This window comes from Myotis myotis, unplaced genomic scaffold (assembly GCF_014108235.1).
Source record: "Myotis myotis isolate mMyoMyo1 unplaced genomic scaffold, mMyoMyo1.p scaffold_m19_p_11, whole genome shotgun sequence".
Lineage (NCBI taxonomy): Eukaryota > Metazoa > Chordata > Mammalia > Chiroptera > Vespertilionidae > Myotis > Myotis myotis.
Window position 1 is genome coordinate 17,834,840 of NW_023416315.1, and position 17,378 is coordinate 17,852,217.

Here is a 17,378-nt window from a genome sequence, read left to right on the forward strand (position 1 = left end):
GACAGCTGTTGTTGTGTTAGCTATTGTCTTTTTTTTTTTTTTTGACAATTTAAGGAGAAAGAGATCCGGGCCCCTGACTAAATAGTAAGGTATTGCATGTTTTAAAAATTCTTGCAGCTTACCAGTGTGCTGGGGCACACCAGTTTAAAATCACAGAGCTAAACAATAGAATTGTAGTATCTTATTTATATTCTATACACAGATGTTCTCAGTATCTACCAATCAGGATAAGCCTGACAAATAATTGATCTAATTTATGTAAAGATAGTAGCTACTGTTAAGTGTGAAGGATAAGAGAGCACTACTTTATAAAGGCCATTTCATTAATAACATTTTTTTTTCAAATATATTTTATTGATTTTTCACAGAGAGGAAGGGAGAGAGACAGAGAGAGTTAGAAACATCGATGAGAGAGAAACATCGATCAGCTGCCTCCTGCACATCCCCCACCGGGGATGTGCCCGCAACCCAGGTACATGCCCTTGACCGGAATCGAACCCGGGACCTCTCAGTCCGCAGGCTGACGCTCTATCCACTGAGCCAAACCGGTTTCGGCTCATTAGTAACATTTTTATATTACAATGGCATACTGGCAGGGACTCACATTGTGTGGAGACCCTACATTAGTAGAGAGTGAAGGAGAGGTTTGGAATGGGCTAAGGAGCCCTTGTCACTTGGATGACAAGGAAGATAGAAAAACAGGGGGAGACCTTTTTGCCTTGCATAAGCCATTGCCTCCTGGTGCAGCAAATCATGTTGGTGATAACAATGGTGGTAGAACATACATTGCATGAGACGTGGCTATTTTAATTTATAATATGTTAAAATTACTTTTATGTGACTTCTTGGCATCACTGCCATCTACACCCCAAAAGTCAAAGGTTAAATTATGATTATTGGCCAGGCAGTTAAAACATGTTTTAATGGGAAGCTGAAAATCTTGAATAAAACTTATTTATAGTGCTTTAATTTATAGATTAAAATTTTTAATTCTTTGAAGAATATATGTGGACAACAATAAAAGGGTTTTTTTTTTTCAGTTGAGTTTTATTTATTTAAGTATTATGAAGTAATAAACAGATGGGACTTATTTTTGGGAACTTGTCTATGTGTTTGGAAAACAACGAAGATAGTTTTGATATAAAATAAAATTCCACCTTAAGAGACAGAAGGAGAAAGAAAAACAAAGTTGGATATACATCTGATGAAGTTAGAAATGCCTTATTCTATACAATTTTACCTTTTTTAGGTGCTGGTGAATCTGGGAAAAGTACAATTGTGAAGCAAATGAAGTAAGTAGATTTAAAACATTAAATTTGTATTTTTATGTGAAAATGTACCCTTCCATCAAAGGAAGTAAGTAGATTTAAAACATTAAATTTGTATTCTTATGTGAAAATGTACCCTTCCATCAGAGGAAGTAAGTGTTTTCTTTTTCCCTTTGTCTCATTAGAATTATCCATGAGGCTGGCTATTCGGAAGAAGAATGTAAACAGTACAAAGCAGTGGTCTACAGTAACACCATTCAGTCAATTATTGCTATCATTAGAGCCATGGGGAGGTTGAAGATAGACTTCGGTGACTCAGCTCGGGCGGTAAGTTATTAAATTCTTCGGAGCAGGCCTGATGAGTATAAAGAATAATAACTGGCACAATACCATACCACAAAACAGATTTATCAGGTATCTCAGTACCATTTTATAAAAGGAATCAAAGGATGGTGAGTGAAGTCAGAAGCTTTAGAAGTGAATGAAATAAGAATACACGGAGTGTGTAATCTCCCCTTTATAGCTAGAATATTCTCCTTATCCATCAGAAGATTTGGACAATTTAATAACTGCTGCCATGTTTTCTATATATCATGTGATACTGGGTTCCTCCCTATCTCCATAACAAATTTTAGTCATTACTGCTGAGTTTAGTAAACTGCCTACACTGGCATTCTTCTAAATTTGTTTTTATAATTTGGAATGCTGAAATGATCTAATTATTTGTATTCGTGCCCAGACTAAAAAGCAATCTACTCTCTTATAATGAAAACAGGATAAAAGCTTGCATGTCTTTAGAATAGGAAAATAACTGGCTGTGAGGAAACACATACCAGAATGTCAGAGCTAAAGACAAGGCCCTAGGAGACAAGTTTCATTTTTTGTGTATAGTTTTTTCTTCACTGATATATTTTTTTTAATAACTGGTATAAAACTTGACCTTCCTAGAAAACGTTAACCGAATCTTCAGCTTAATTTTTAATTTTTTTGTATAAGGTAGATGTATTATTGCAATGACTACATTTTTATAATTCCTTTGTATTTTTATGTATTCAAATGTGTGTATGCCACCTCCCGACTAATAGTATGAAGATTTTTTGTATAGAGGCTATTTATACTTAATAGGGAAGAAAAATGAATGAAGGCAACCTTAGAAAATACACATTAGGTCAGTGATGGCGAACCTTTTGAGCTCGGCGTGCCAGCATTTTGAAAAACCCTAACTTAACTCTGGTGCCGTGTCACCTATAAAAATTTTTTGATATTTGCAACCATCGTAAAACAAAGACTTATATTTTGGATATTTGTTTTTCTATTTAAATGCCATTTAACAAAGAAAAATCAACCAAAAAAATGAGCTCACGTGTCACCTCTGACACGCGTGTCATAGGTTCGCCATCACTGCATTAGATAAATCCATGAAATCTGTGTGTTTTTTTTTGTTACCCTAACATTTATTTATAGGTTACTAGGCCATATTAATTTTCTAACCATCTCCTTTTAAACAAAGATTTAAAAGCTTAGTGTAATGAATTAATATTTTCAAGTAGATTTTAAGATTGTTTTCAATAATAATTCATAACTTTCTTCTAAATTGTCATTTCTGAAACAAGATTTGATCATATCCAGACATTTTTTGCTTTATCTACTGTCCATTCAGTCTGTAACTTTTATCAAATGCTTTTTGAGCTCTTAGTCTTACACAGAAGGGAACCACCCTTAGATAAAAGTCAAGAATTTATATAAATTGTACTTTACACTAATTCTGATTATGGTAATTTGAACTTTTTATCAAATTCTCATATACAGTATTCTGCATTCATATCTTACATGTGATTAGAGAGCAAGCTTTTGTGGCCTCCAAGAAGTAATGAAGGCTCAATGCAAGCAGTTGTTTATGAAGTCTTTTTATTTCTTATTTTTCTCTCAAAGAATGTTGCCATTTTCTGCCTTTTTAGAAGAAAAAACAATGTAACTTGGACTTTGTTTCAGGACTGAGAGTAACTGCTCTCACCACTCCTTTTGGACTCTAGTTGTACCCTAGCCACTGTTCACCCTCAGCCTGCTCTGTTTTATAATAGCTATTGTTAACCACTTCAGGCAAATGTGTTCATGCTTCCGCTTTGTTTTGATCAGTTCACTCTGTCTTCTGTTGACTTGCTTCTGCATAAGCTTACACATAACTTCAAGGCTCTTGGAAGTGTGCAAAGAAATAGGGATGAATTAAACATGGCCTGGGCATGAGGAAGGGACCTTGAAGCTTGGTAATGAAACGTGTGAAAATTTCCTAGACAAAAATAGGGAAAGTGCATTCTATAAAATAAGAAACAATATATTCAAAGGGTGAATATATTTCTATTTCTAAATAATTAATTCCTGGAAGTATTATCTTGAGTTGAAGGATAACTAGATTTTTAATTTTGATAAGTACCGCAGATTTGCTTTTAGAAGAAAAGCAACGTGGATAGTCTTTTCTAGAAATTGTGCATCAGTGTCTACCACACTCTGGCCAATTTAGATATTATCAGCATTTTAATTTTTAATATCTCATGAGTGAAAAGTATTTCTCTTTTTCTTTTTTAGTTTTTGTTTTCCCGATTTTTAGTGAGGTGAGAAATCTTTTTTTCTTTCATGCACTCCTCTTAATGTTCTTCACTCATTTCTGTTAAATTACTTGTCCTACTCACATTGTGTCTCTTGAAATATCAAGGATATTAACCCTTTTTATACTTTGCAATTTTTTCTCAATATATTTCTTTCCCTTTTTTAAATAGTATTTTTCTTATTACAGAACTCTTAATTTTGCTTTTGCAATTGATTCTGACTTCTATGTTGTGTCTTGTTAGATATTCAACTTAAAATTACTTGAAAACTACTCTTATTTTTCTAGAATGTTCAGTTTTATTTCTTTAAATTTATATCTTCACCCACCTGGAAATGTGTGATTGTATAATCTAAATGTATGTTATAATCTGATCATCTCTTGCCTTACAACCATTTATTAAATACTCCATTTCTCAGTGACTTGAAAATGTGACCATTAGCATTACATTGTCTGTGTTTCTGGGCTGCATTCTTTTTCCCCACTGATATATTGTTTTCTTTCCTAGGTCAGTCACTTATTAAATCTTTAACCTCTATAAGATTATCCTATATAATAAAGAGCTAATATGCTAATTAGACTGGATGGCAGAATGACCTTCCTGGACAACCTTCCACCAGTGGGTGGGGGGTGGGGCCGCAAGGCAGCTGGGGCCCATGGGACAGCTGGGGCTGCTGCGAGGGCCTAGGCGGCAGCTGGGGCGACAAGGGCTGAGCCCCTTGCACGAATTTCTGTGCATCAGGCTTCTAGTTTCATTATAATAAGATGGAAATAATAATAACATCTACTTTGGAAGGTAGTGAACAGTAATGACATAATGAACATCAGGTGTTTACCACATGCTTTGGTCATAATAGATGCTCAATAGATGTTTGCTGCTGCTATTGTGATTATTTATAATTATTTTACCTCTATTATTATTCTTGTCAAAATCACATTATTTTAGTCTCTGTTGCTTCATAGGATTTGGTATTTGGTAGGGTAAGAGATGCATCTTACTGTTGTTCTCTTACCAAAATACCAAGGTTATTATGTGTCTCTGAACTTGAGAATCAGTTTCCTCACATCCCTGTTGAGACAAAACAAACAAAAAGCCTGTTGGTATCTTGTTTAGAATTACATCTTAATATGTAGGTTAATTGGGTGACAATTGCCTAAAAAGAATGAACATTTTAAGAGATGCTGACTTATTTGCTGTGGTTTGCTTCATAATTGGCAACTACTAGATTTGCAAAGCATGTTACACATTAGTTATTTAAAATGAGAGGAAACAAAATTGTTTTTAAGGATGACTTAGAGCATTGAAATTTTGTACCTAATATCCTTTCAAAACTCTCTCAGAATTCGTGTATTCAGTCTCTGGATGGTGATGTATTGATAAATTAGATCCTCCTAGCGGTGTGAAGCTAGGGAAGCATTATGTGTGGGCATATCCGCATGTCCAAGACACTGCATTGCTTAAAACAGTGTGGCTCTAAGCGGCCCATGGACCAATTTCTGTCCATAAGCACAGGATGAGTACAGAATTAAGAGTCAGCATTCCAGTGGTTCTCGACCTTCCTAAGGCCGAGACCCTTTAGTACGCCGGGTACTCGTATGTGGGGGCATCTGCATGTGGGCGGACCCGCCTGGAGGTGGATAGAGGAGCGGTGTCTCGGTTCCTAAGACCATCGAAAGTATGTGTTTTCCGACGGTCTGAGGGCGACCCCTGTGAAAGGGTCGTTTGACCCCCAATGGGGTCGTGACCCACAGGTTGAGAACCACTAATTCAGATAGATTTCTAAGCATTGGTAGAGTAACTCATTTATATATTAACTCTGATAGTTTAAGAAAATGGGTTTATATCGTACTTTGTCATTTAAATTTTATTTTTCTAATAGTGTTCTGAAATAGTTTGGAAACAAAAAGAAATCAAAACACAGACCGGCCTTCATCACAGATAGTTTGGCAAGTACTTAACTTGGAATAACTTCGGGCGATAAGGAGCAGAAAACCTTGCCCTGAGTTGACTTATACAAGCTCTCATTCTCCCTAATGCCTCAGCTGGCTCCTGCACAGTGGTCACTTCTCTGTTCCTCTAATTTGTAATTAATTTCTTTAGTTAGCTTATGTCTGCCTGCCAGGTTTTGCAGATTGCTTTTAAGAAAGGTTGTACCAATTTGCCTTCCTAGCAGTAGCTTAGGACAAGACCTTTTCTTAGCACTCTAAGCAGCAAAATTTATGAGTGTTACATTGAAAAACTACTGAGTAATTTATTAAATTGTCTTTCAATTTCATTTACATTTTCAATTTTTAGTACAATTTTATAGTTTTGTTATCTTTAATGACTATTTTTTAAGGGCTTAAAGCATTTAATTTTTTAAAAATCCTTATTGTTGAAAGTATTACTGATTTGTTTCTCTGTTAGTGGTCTATTTTATCCCTTCTTCATTTACCTATTGGGAGTCTTGGTGTTTCAGTTATCTATTTGCTTGTTTGTATGTACATATGTATTAATCCTTTGCCCACCAATATATATCAGTGGTTCTCAACCTTCTGGCCTTTAAAATACAGTTCCTCATATTGTGATCCAACCATAAAATTATTTTCGTTGCTACTTCATAACTGTAATGTTGCTACTGTTATGAATCGTAATGTAAATATCTGATATGCAGGATGGTCTTAGGCGACCCCTGTGAAAGGGTCGTTCGACTGCCAAAGGGGTCGCAACCCACAGGTTAAGAACCGCTGATATATATGTTCTCTCACATTTTGCTTGCCTTAATCTATGGTTTTCATTTATTTAATCTCCCCTTATTATTTCTTCCATTATTTTTAAATTTAGAAACATCTTTAAACCAAAGATTTACCAAATATTCATGCTATTTCAAAAGTATTTTAGGGGAGTAAAATTTAGCTTTGCTTCTTGTGTTTGTTCTTTAATGCCTCAAACTCATTTTGTTATATGTATGGAGCAGGGGTCCTCAAACTACGGCCTGCAGGCCACATGCAAATACAAATATTGTATTTGTTCCCGTTTTGGTTTTTTACTTCAAAATAAGATATGTGCAGTGTGCATAGGAATTTGTTCATAGTTTTTTTTAAACTATAGTCCGGTCCTCCAACGGTCTGAGGGACAGTGAACTGGCCCCCTGTTTAAAAAGTTTGAGGACCCCTGGTATGGAGTAAGGATCGACATTACTACTTTCTTCAGATGGCTATCTTAATTATTAATTTTTTTTAACAGTCATATTCTTTCCTACTAATTTACCTTGCCAACTATCATATAAGTTCAGATTTAGGATTCTTTTTCCTATTGATCTACATTAACACCATTGTTATATACATTGCAGGCTTTTCATATCTGATCATTTTAGCCCACTCTCCCCAGTATTTTTCAAAATGTTCCTAGTTATTTCTACTTGTTGTTTTTCCAAGGGAGTGTTTGGTTTTGTATTCTGGCTTATGTTTGACAACTAAAATTATATAGGATTATATTGTTTTCGATTCTGAGAAATATTGATTGATGTGTATAGCAAAGGGATATTAACCTTCATTGGAAATGTAGTATGTGCCTCCAGCACACTATTTTTCTATTTCCCCCAATTCTTGGAACGATTATCATATTTCTGTATCTCTTTTAGCAAAAGGTTCTATTGTCCATATAAAGAACCCTTCAACATTTTTTATTTTATTAACTTGAAAATAAAAATATACATTTATAAGATGCATAAAAGTTGTATTTGAGTAACACATTTATTGTAATCTCCCTTTCTGACACAATGAAGCTCATGAGTAAGAATTTTTGCCATTGCTGTTTAGTTAAAATTAACTTAGATTCTTTTAATTTTAGTCTTTTCACCCCTTTTAAGCAGTGCTCTAGGAAAAAAAGAAAAATAATTTCCTTGCCTGTCATTTTCACTTTGATTACACTTGCATTTTTAGAGAAAAATGTTTTACATTTATGTATTTCTTATTCAAAGCAAATCCTTAAAGTCTGGGATTGCTACCATGAGATGGTGACTCCATTCAAGTTCTCAGGATTTCCTTAGGGGCACATTAACTCTGATGGAAGCAGTATAGCCATCTTCAAATTGTAGGAGTTGTTATGTGTTATAGAGTTGTGATGGATTAAATATATGAATAGTTCTCATATGTGCTGTCCAGAATTGTTGGCAAAGTTATTAATGAAATGATTGAGCTCAACCATTAAAACTAAAGATTTCCATAGATATATCAATCATGACATCAGTATATTATAAGACTATCATATTTTTTTTAGTTCGGATTGTAGGAGTGCTTTCTGGTATTTTCTACGTATACTCTAATCTCATTAATAAATCTGTCCGCTCTATCCCAGTAAAGAATCATTTAGCCCGTGTTTAAAAATTGCAGTCTCATTCCTCTCCTTTGTTTTAGATAGCTTTGATTATAAAAAGTGTTCTTATAGAATTGAAATTGATATCTTCTACCCTAAGAATTCTCTTTTTTCTGCACTATTTCCAAATACAAAATTGGCTCTTTCTTACCTTTAATGACCCTTACTTAATATGTCAGAGGACAGCCACCATGATCCCTCAAAATCTCTCGTCCCCATCCTGGACAGACTCTTCTGAGTTCTCACAGAGTGGCTGACAGCTTCAAATAAAATGCGCTGTCGCTCAATAAATGCAGCATGTCAAGTGTTCCCTGACCACCAGTGGGAAATGTGGCCATATTATGTCACTTGACACACTAGTATTTTAGTTATTTTGCTGAGTTATCAAAGCATGCAGTTACATGAACTGGAACTTACAGCTCCTAAACCATCTTATTTTCATTTAGTTCTGAAAACAATAACTTGGCTACGTCCAAACAATTTTCTTGCTACTTACAGTTGCCTGGCAAATAACACTTCTTTTTAACATCACAAATGAGTTCTGTAAAAAGCTCTACCAACCTGTAGTCCTTCTGACTAAATTCCAGTCTTTACTTCAGTAGTCCCAATCCTTTTCCGCTCTATGTCACACTGTTTGGGTACACGCTACTCTTGTTTATAAATATTTCTGAGTAACATTAATTTACCCGAATCTTGAGAAACCTCATTAAATGGCAACATAGGATCCTTGTCATTATTTTGCTATTTTTAATTTATCCTGTCTTAGGCCATGGTTATTTACTCATTGTTGACTAATATGTGTGATTGGGTGACTAATTATTTGTGGAACTTTAATAAGTTGTTTAACCTCTCTATGTCTTGAGTTCTTTTTATACAAAACCAAAAAATATGTAGACTAATTTCTAAAGTACCTTCCTGCTTAAATTTATTACCTCATCTCCAGATAGCTGAATGCCCTGCTAATGACATGGAAATGAATATTCCAATTATTTTTTCAAGGGAAAGAGCCTATTTTACATTTGATGAGGAGGAGACATTTTTGAATGTCACAGAGGGTACAGTTCATAAATATAGCTTCCAAGTTTCTCATGTCTTTTCTTCAGGCTTCTTCCTAGAAAGTGTGAAGAGAATGTGATTTTATAACCCATACTAGAGGACATTAGTCTTTTCTCTCAAGACATTTTATTGCAATTGAATATGTCATAATGAAAACTCATTTAAAAAACTCACTAAGTAAAAAGCACTTTTTCTAAAATGGATGAAGGACATTGTTTGATGTTTAATAAAAGTGACCAAATTTAGGAATTTCTCATACATATATATACATATATATGTGTACATGTATGTATATAGGTACATATATATACATATATATATGTATATATGTGTAATTATTAGGAAAAGTGAATAATTGTTTACTGGAGTTAGTGCTAAGAATGACGTGAAGCCATAACCATGTTATGTTGGGGTGTATTAAGTATATTGTACATGTGTTACTTGCGCGCATGCATTTCTCTTGTGATTTACTAAAAAGGGAAACATATGCTGACTAATATGTTCCCATGCTGAGAGACTTAATTATTTTTCATGATGGCTCCATCTGAAAATGCTTCACAAATTGGCAGCAGAATGAATTAGCTAGTACTCTCTGCTAGTCTGTGTCACCAAACGCTTCTCTTCTGTCCACCTTGTCATAATGTGTACCATCGCTTTATAAACATCTACTCCAGTACTTTGAAAACATGCCCGTTGAGAAAAGTAGGGATTACCCCCCCAGCTAACATCAAGCTACAAGTCTCAGGCTAAGGAGAATCTCTGTGGAGACAGCAGCTTCCCATCTCCCTCACTTTTGATGAACTATGTGAAAACCTGAAGACTAGTGTTGTGCTATCCAGCACTGTAACTGCTGCCCACATGTGGCTATTGAGTATCTGGAAAGTGTCTAGTCTGAATTGAGATGCGCTGTCTGTATAAAGTAAACACTAGATTTTGAAGACTACACATATATTAAAAAAAGACTCTGAAATGTCTTGACAGCATGTTGAAGTGATATTTTATATATAGGTTAAGTAAAATATATTGTCAAGTTAATTTCACCTTTTATCACATTTTGAAATCTATTAGAAAATTTAGAATTTTAGGAGCAGCTCAAGTTAGATTTTTTTTCTTTTGATCGCACTGGCCTACAGTGCTTGATTACCTGTGGATAAAGAATAACTGTACACATAATCTCAGAACCTAAGGAAATTTAATTAACCTTATATATAGTATTCCTTTATTTAAATTTTTTGCATGTTGTCTTCTATATGCATCATGATTTTTTCTATTCCAAAGCTGTTCTTATTTTGTTTCCTATATCTGCATTAGCAAACACCTGCCCCTACCTCCTGACCCATTGATTTTAATGTGCAGTAGTCTCCCCTTATCTGTGGGGTTATGTTCCAAGACCCCCAGTGGATACCTGAAATCAGGAATAGTATTGAATCATTTAAATGTATTTATATATTTACATACTATGTTTTTCCTGTACACATACCTGAGATGAAGTTTAACATAATTTAGGCACAGTGATTGACACAAAAATTAATAAAACAGAACAATTATAACAATATACTATAATAAAAATTATGTGAATGTGGTGTCTCTCTCTACCTCTCAAACATCTTATGGTACTGTACTCAGCCTTCTTGTGATGGTGTGAGTTGATAAAATGCCTACGTGCTGAGATGCAGGGAAGTGCATCACGTAGGCACCGTGATCTAGCGCTAGGCTACTCCTGACCTTCTGGTGATATTTCAGAATGAGGATCATCTGCTTCAGGTGATCCTGGGTCATGGAGTAATGACCATGTCAGTGTATGGAGAAGTTGACCATGGGTAGATGAAACTGCAGAGAAAAAACTGCAGATAAGGGGGCTACTGTATACACCTTCAAAATCTTCTGAAAACCTCAGATCATTCTGTGAAATTAGTCTTGCTTACGTCCACATTGATTTCTCTCTTCTTTGAACTTAATTTGCTTCTATAAAGAACATCAGAAAGCTAACATTTAATTAAATTCTATTTTAAAATAATCTCTACCAGTGTTCATGTGTTTCTTAGATTAGACACATTTTGGGGAAGGAGTGGCAAGGCATACATTCTTTTGTTTTCTCAAAAGGGATAATCTTCAGTGTACAACAGACTGTCAGTGGAAGGTTGATTACTATGTCCCCTCAGGAGCTGTAAGTGTAGTCTTTCTTCCAGCTTCCTCGTGCCTTGATAGCTATCACACAAAAACCCACAAAACATAGACACATGAGTCAAGATTATGCTCTTTTGGGTGAACCAACTTTTTGAAGTGGCGCTTTAGAGAAATAAAAGTTATGATACCTACAAAAAAAACAGAAAGGAAATTCACTGTTGCACTTTTAGTCATCTATGATGCTTCCTTTGTACTTTTTATCTGTAAAGTGTTTTTACTTTTAAAAAAAAATATGGTCTTTGAATGTTCAGGATGATGCACGCCAACTCTTTGTGCTTGCTGGAGCCGCTGAAGAAGGTTTCATGACTGCAGAACTTGCCGGAGTTATAAAGAGATTGTGGAAAGATAGTGGTGTGCAAGCCTGTTTCAACAGATCCCGAGAGTACCAACTTAATGACTCTGCAGCATAGTAAGTAATCCTAACGTCAGAAGTAAACGGTCATGAGTAATTACTCGCAAATTAAGTCTACCTCCAAGTCAGTTTTACTGCAGAACTGGCTAACACATTCTTGTAAAACTCAGGATTCTCAGAATGACAATGTTTGAAAACTTTCTGTCTTTTGTGTGTGTTTGTTGATAGCAATGTTGTTAGTTCCTTTGTATTTAAAAGTATCTCACGAGACTCATGCTTATGTAACTCAAACTGAAAATGTAGAATGGGACGGTTTCCAGTATATTTCCAAGAAAGTAGTTGGAACTTCCCGAAGCTTACTCTCAATGTGGGTGTACCTCTAGTTTGCCTGAGACTAGCCAAAGGGAAGGGTAACTTGTTTGGGTTCTTTCCCTTATACTCATAGTGCCTGAGAACAGTGACTTGTCCAGTGTCAGGCAGCTGGATGACATGCACCCCTTTGAAGGGGCGCGTGGTGATTCCAAGATAGGTTCTCACTGAGTAAAATAGCACTAAGCTTGAAAATTGTCCTTGTGTGTGCCCTGTTGCGTTAGACATTGTTTACAGATATCTAAGTCAGTTTTTTGAAGAAAAGCCTGCCCTGATTTTCCAGATAGTGGCCCAGAAAGTTTGTAAAGTAAGTTTTGATAGGAACTAATCGGAGAGCATTCTGCTTGGTGATCTACAGAGAATTAAAAGTCAAGTATTGGTTTCCATAATTGGCACTCATACTCAGCAATGTCAGATATGATACAAGTAGCATTCATTGGCCTTAAAGCTGTGCTGTGCACTCGCTTTACTTTCCAAGTTTGTTCCATTTTCTTGACAGAGCTATGGGATCAGAGGGACACAAGTGAGGTTAGATTGAAGGTGACTGGCAATCTAACCAGAGTCTAGATCAGCGGTCGCCAACCTTTTGGACCTCACAGACCACCTGTGGTCTGCAGACCACCGGTTGCTGACCGCTGGTCTAAGTAAATACATTTTGCCACAGTGAAAAGCATGGCTAGGCTTACTGTATAGCATGTCATTTATGGCACTTCAGAGTATTCAGTGTGTGTTACATGAATGATTTAGTGTGAATGAATAAATGATATATGTTACTGTGTAACCCTTAACATTTTTATAACACTATATTTTAAATATTTTACAAGTATGTAAACCATATATATTATCACATATGTAGCGTATATATGTGTATATATGTATACACACACACACACACACACACGACATTTCTTACTGAATAGGTATCCCACCTCTCCCACTGGTGTCACTTCTACTAGGAAATAAATATTCCTTGACTCACTGAGTAGGTGCTTGCCTCCCTGTTTTATGTACTCATATTATGATATATTTTCTTTCCTAGAACTCACAGATTTACATTTATTTTGAATTCACTTAATTTCTACTTGTATTGAGAGTATTTGATTATTTTCTCTCTCTGCCACTACACTGGCAATGCAGCAAAGTCTGTCATCATTATCTTGTTGAAATATAAATGTGCATTGTTTTTAGACTATTAGAATTATAGCAGTTTTAAGCAAAGAAATGTATTTATGAGTAATGAGAGCACATTTTAAATAAAAGTAGCTTTGTATTTTATAGGGACAGTTAGTAAAATCTTGCCATGGCCTGTTTGGTTTGTTTATTAAATCAAATTATTATTTACAATAATAAGGTATAACATTATATATGTGGAATTAAAAACAGATAAAGTACACGGGGATTATTACCAATACAATAAAAAATAATAAGATTCTTTTAAATTAAGTATGTACAATACAGATAACTCAAGCTATTGTATCTCTGTGTATTTTTGTATGGCAATACCAGATACATGTACCTAAATGTCTAAAACATTTTTGGTCACTAATTCGGTGTTTGGATAGTTGTCCAGCTTCTTCTGCAATGAGTCCAGTATTTATTGAGTTCTTTTGTTTGCAAGACCCAGTCTCAATAGCTAAGGAACAGTTTCAGAGATTAACATCAATTAAAGTTGAAATAGTTGGTGCCTCCTGTACTTGAACTTATTTTCTAAATTGTCTTTTACATTCTGCCCTAATTATTGCCAAGCACTGCAGGGACACTCTTCACATTCAGCTGACCGTAGGATTGATTCCAGATTCTCAATTTAGGTTGTGCGTGGCCCGTTAGCAACCTTACTGTCTGAGAAACCAGATCCTGCCTCCATGCTGTTATACTGCTTGTCCTGATGGGAACGACGTTTCCTTTTTTCTGTCCCATCATCCAGATGTCTAGCTACACACCTCACTATCCTCGAATCCTTCTTTAACTACTCAGGTTCACATTAATCTCTGCACACATGGACTTTCTGTAACATCATGGACTATACCATATAATTTGACACAAATTATACAAAGTAATTGCATTTTGTGACACCACCACATTTTGATATCACAATGTATTTGGCATTATTGACCCAGAGTGTTGAATGAGTGGTTAAAATCAGCAAGAAGTAAAATTTGAAAGTTGATTTAGAAAGCCAATAAAATTCAGAGAAAGTGTCACGTGTAGTGTTTTCCTGTGTGTAACTGAAGGCAGGTTGAAAAGGAACAACATTGAATTCAGCCTTTGGCCAAAGGGTTTCCTCACTGTCTTCTCAAAAACTAACTTTCTAAATCTCAACAAAAGGATAATGTCTGGAACATAAACAGTGCTGCCTCAAAAAAAAAAAAAAAAAGTGAAATAAAGAATTTTAAGAAACAAACACACGGTGTGCAGTTATTCTGGGTGATTTTTAAGAAGTTATTATTAGTCTGTTTCTTTCTCAACAAGAATTACTAAATACTGTCCTTCAGAAACAAGGTATATAACATTTAAAAAATGGTAGAAGAGTTTTGTGGCTGGAAAATATAAACACCTTGATTTTAGTGGGAGTTGTGTGCGATAGAAACTTAAACATCTTTATTGGCCATATTAACTATTCGCATGTTGTTTTATTGTTTGTTTTCAGCTACTTGAATGACTTGGACAGAATAGCACAGCCAAATTACATTCCAACTCAACAAGATGTCCTCAGAACTCGAGTGAAAACTACAGGAATTGTTGAAACCCATTTTACTTTCAAAGATCTTCACTTTAAGTGAGTAGCTTCAAAGCATCTACTTTATAAATTAAGAGATAAAACCCATTGTTCAGGGAAAAAAAGGTATAATTATAAAAGTTTTTAAAAATTTAGAGTCGGAAATTATAAAAAATTTTCTCAGTTAATGGACAAAAGAACATTTGGGTGAAAGAGGGCAAGAAACATTCTTAGGAATATTTATATGTTTGAGAACAACTAGCTGTCCTTTTGCCTATATTTTCCACGGGGATTTAAATAAAAATAGTTTTGGTGCTTATTTCTGAATAGAAGATACTCTCTAATACTGTATATTTTGAGAAAGTTCTGCCATCCAGTTTTAGGTAGGAAGAGGCAGAGTTTTATTGGTAGGATATATGTTTGTGGAAATACTACAAAAGAAGAGTACCTTTTTACAGTTTTTCATGAACATTTTTATTCATGCAAACGGAAATGATGAAAAATGTTTTTAATTTAGAGTGTCCTGATGATTAACTTACTGAGGTCTGAGCAGGGAAGCACTGAATTGCAGTGGCTTTTAGAAATGGAGGGATTTTGGAATTCTTTTTGTCCAGTTTTCTCATTTTATAATGAAACAGGCTCAGGGAAGTTCAGGTAAACATTGCATTCAGATTTACAGAATTATGTTTTTCTTTTCCCAGTAACAGTTTTCAAAATATGCCAAAAACTGCTGCACTTTGCCTCAGGTGACTGTAATAATCTGAAACAGTAATGACGATAAAGCAGAATTTCTGAAAGCATCTTATTAAAGGGTTCCAAGTCAAAGATAAATAAACAGACAAACATAAGCTCACCTCCAGAAGAAGCTGACAGTTGGCAGCTGTGGAAGCAGTTAAATATGTGCAGCTATACCTTTGAGTCCCTCCTTCAGTGTTTTAAATACATTTGTTATTGTCATTTGTCACTGATTTATCCCACATTCGGTGGTTCACATAACTGAGTTTTCCAGAAAACTGAAATTTAATTTCAACTCTCCATAGCAACTTCCCTCCAAAAAAACAAACATTACCCTGCTTCCTAAACAGAGATACAGATCCTAATTAGTTTATCTGATCATGTAACTTGGTGCTTTAACACATGGTACGGTTTGACATCTGCTTTTAACTTCTTTTTTCTGTTTCCATATTTTTAAGCTGTCAGTGGAGATTGTTGCTCTCATTATCTTTTATTGAAATCATTTGCCTTCTTTTGGTCTTCTTACTACTTCTAGAATATTAAATGGCCAAACTCAAGAATATTAAAATATTATTTTAAATAATCTAATATATCTGAGAACTATTATCATAGTTACCTTAAAATTATGAAGTAATTTTAATTATAAGGAAGTTCACTGTTAGAATGAGGCTTTAAGGTTTGTTTTTATAAAATCTAGGGCATCTGCCCTGGCCAGTTTGGCTCAGTGAATAGAGTGTCAGCCTACAGATTGAAGGGTCTCAAGTTTCATTCCAGTCAACGGCACATACCTCGGTTGCAGGCTCGATACCTGGCCCTGGGTATGTGTGGGGAACTCTTGAGTGTGTTTGTGTTGTAATCCATTGTCTGATGTTAACTGCTGTTGTAAAATTTAAATTTCACTTATGTTGTGGTACAATTGGAATTATATTCAAAATGAAGCAATAAGACATTATTCTTTAAGAATTTATCTTACCACACCTCTGTGATTAGGCAGGCACACATGGATTGCTTGCTTTAAAGAATCAACAGGTTTATTTTACTATATTTTTGCTAAATATAGAATTAAAGCATCCCTTCTATTATAAAATCATCATAATATGACAAATTTCTATTTATTTTTTATAGTAATACGAATGTGTAATAGGTTTTGGAGTGCAGTCATATTTATAGGGTTGCTGTCCATGTATGGTCCACTAGCTCTGCACCGTCAGTCTCGGCCATAATGCTATCAGATGAGTCTGAGGGGAGGCCAGCGGGCACATCTCAGGATCTCCAGGATCCTTCCCTCCCCCCATCTCCTAAAATCACCCCGAAGAAAACTCAGATTCCATCCCTATTTGATGCTTGTCAGAGGCCTCATCTTTTCACATGAAGACCATATTATACATCTTTATACATTTTTTAAAAATAGAAGTTTAGAATTTGAAGGTAATTCTAATGTATGTGTGAAACAATGACTAATGCTCCCTGCACAATCCTGTTGTTTACGGTATCAGTTCTTAGTCATTTTTCTCCTTGGCTTGAGAATTAGGCAAGTGGCTTTCAAAGCAGGGTCCTGGGGTCAGCAGCAGTGACTTCATCCACCTGGCGATTCTGGGCACTCAAGTTTGCGAAGCACTGGCTTAGAGTAAAGGATCTTTGTTTATGACCAGCATCTGAGTGACCCTCATTCACTTCGACTTTAAAAAAACTGAAGATATTTCTTGTCAGATGTCCTAATTATCAGGTTACAGCTT

The 17,378-nt window shown here is 35.2% G+C and overlaps 1 protein-coding gene across 3 annotated transcripts in view; it reads left to right on the forward strand.

Moving 5' to 3' along the window:
- The window catches only part of GNAI1 (G protein subunit alpha i1), an 80,611-nt gene that overhangs the window by 51,675 nt on the left and 11,558 nt on the right, over positions 1–17,378 (forward strand). For 2 of the 3 annotated variants that reach the window (XM_036327677.1, XM_036327678.1), the window contains 4 exons: positions 1,250–1,292; positions 1,454–1,595; positions 11,722–11,879; positions 14,839–14,967. In XM_036327677.1, the coding sequence (XP_036183570.1) occupies positions 1,250–1,292; positions 1,454–1,595; positions 11,722–11,879; positions 14,839–14,967 (472 nt within the window). The remainder of the gene's footprint in view (positions 1–1,249; positions 1,293–1,453; positions 1,596–11,721; positions 11,880–14,838; positions 14,968–17,378) is intronic. The other variant, XM_036327679.1, reaches the window with a different exon arrangement.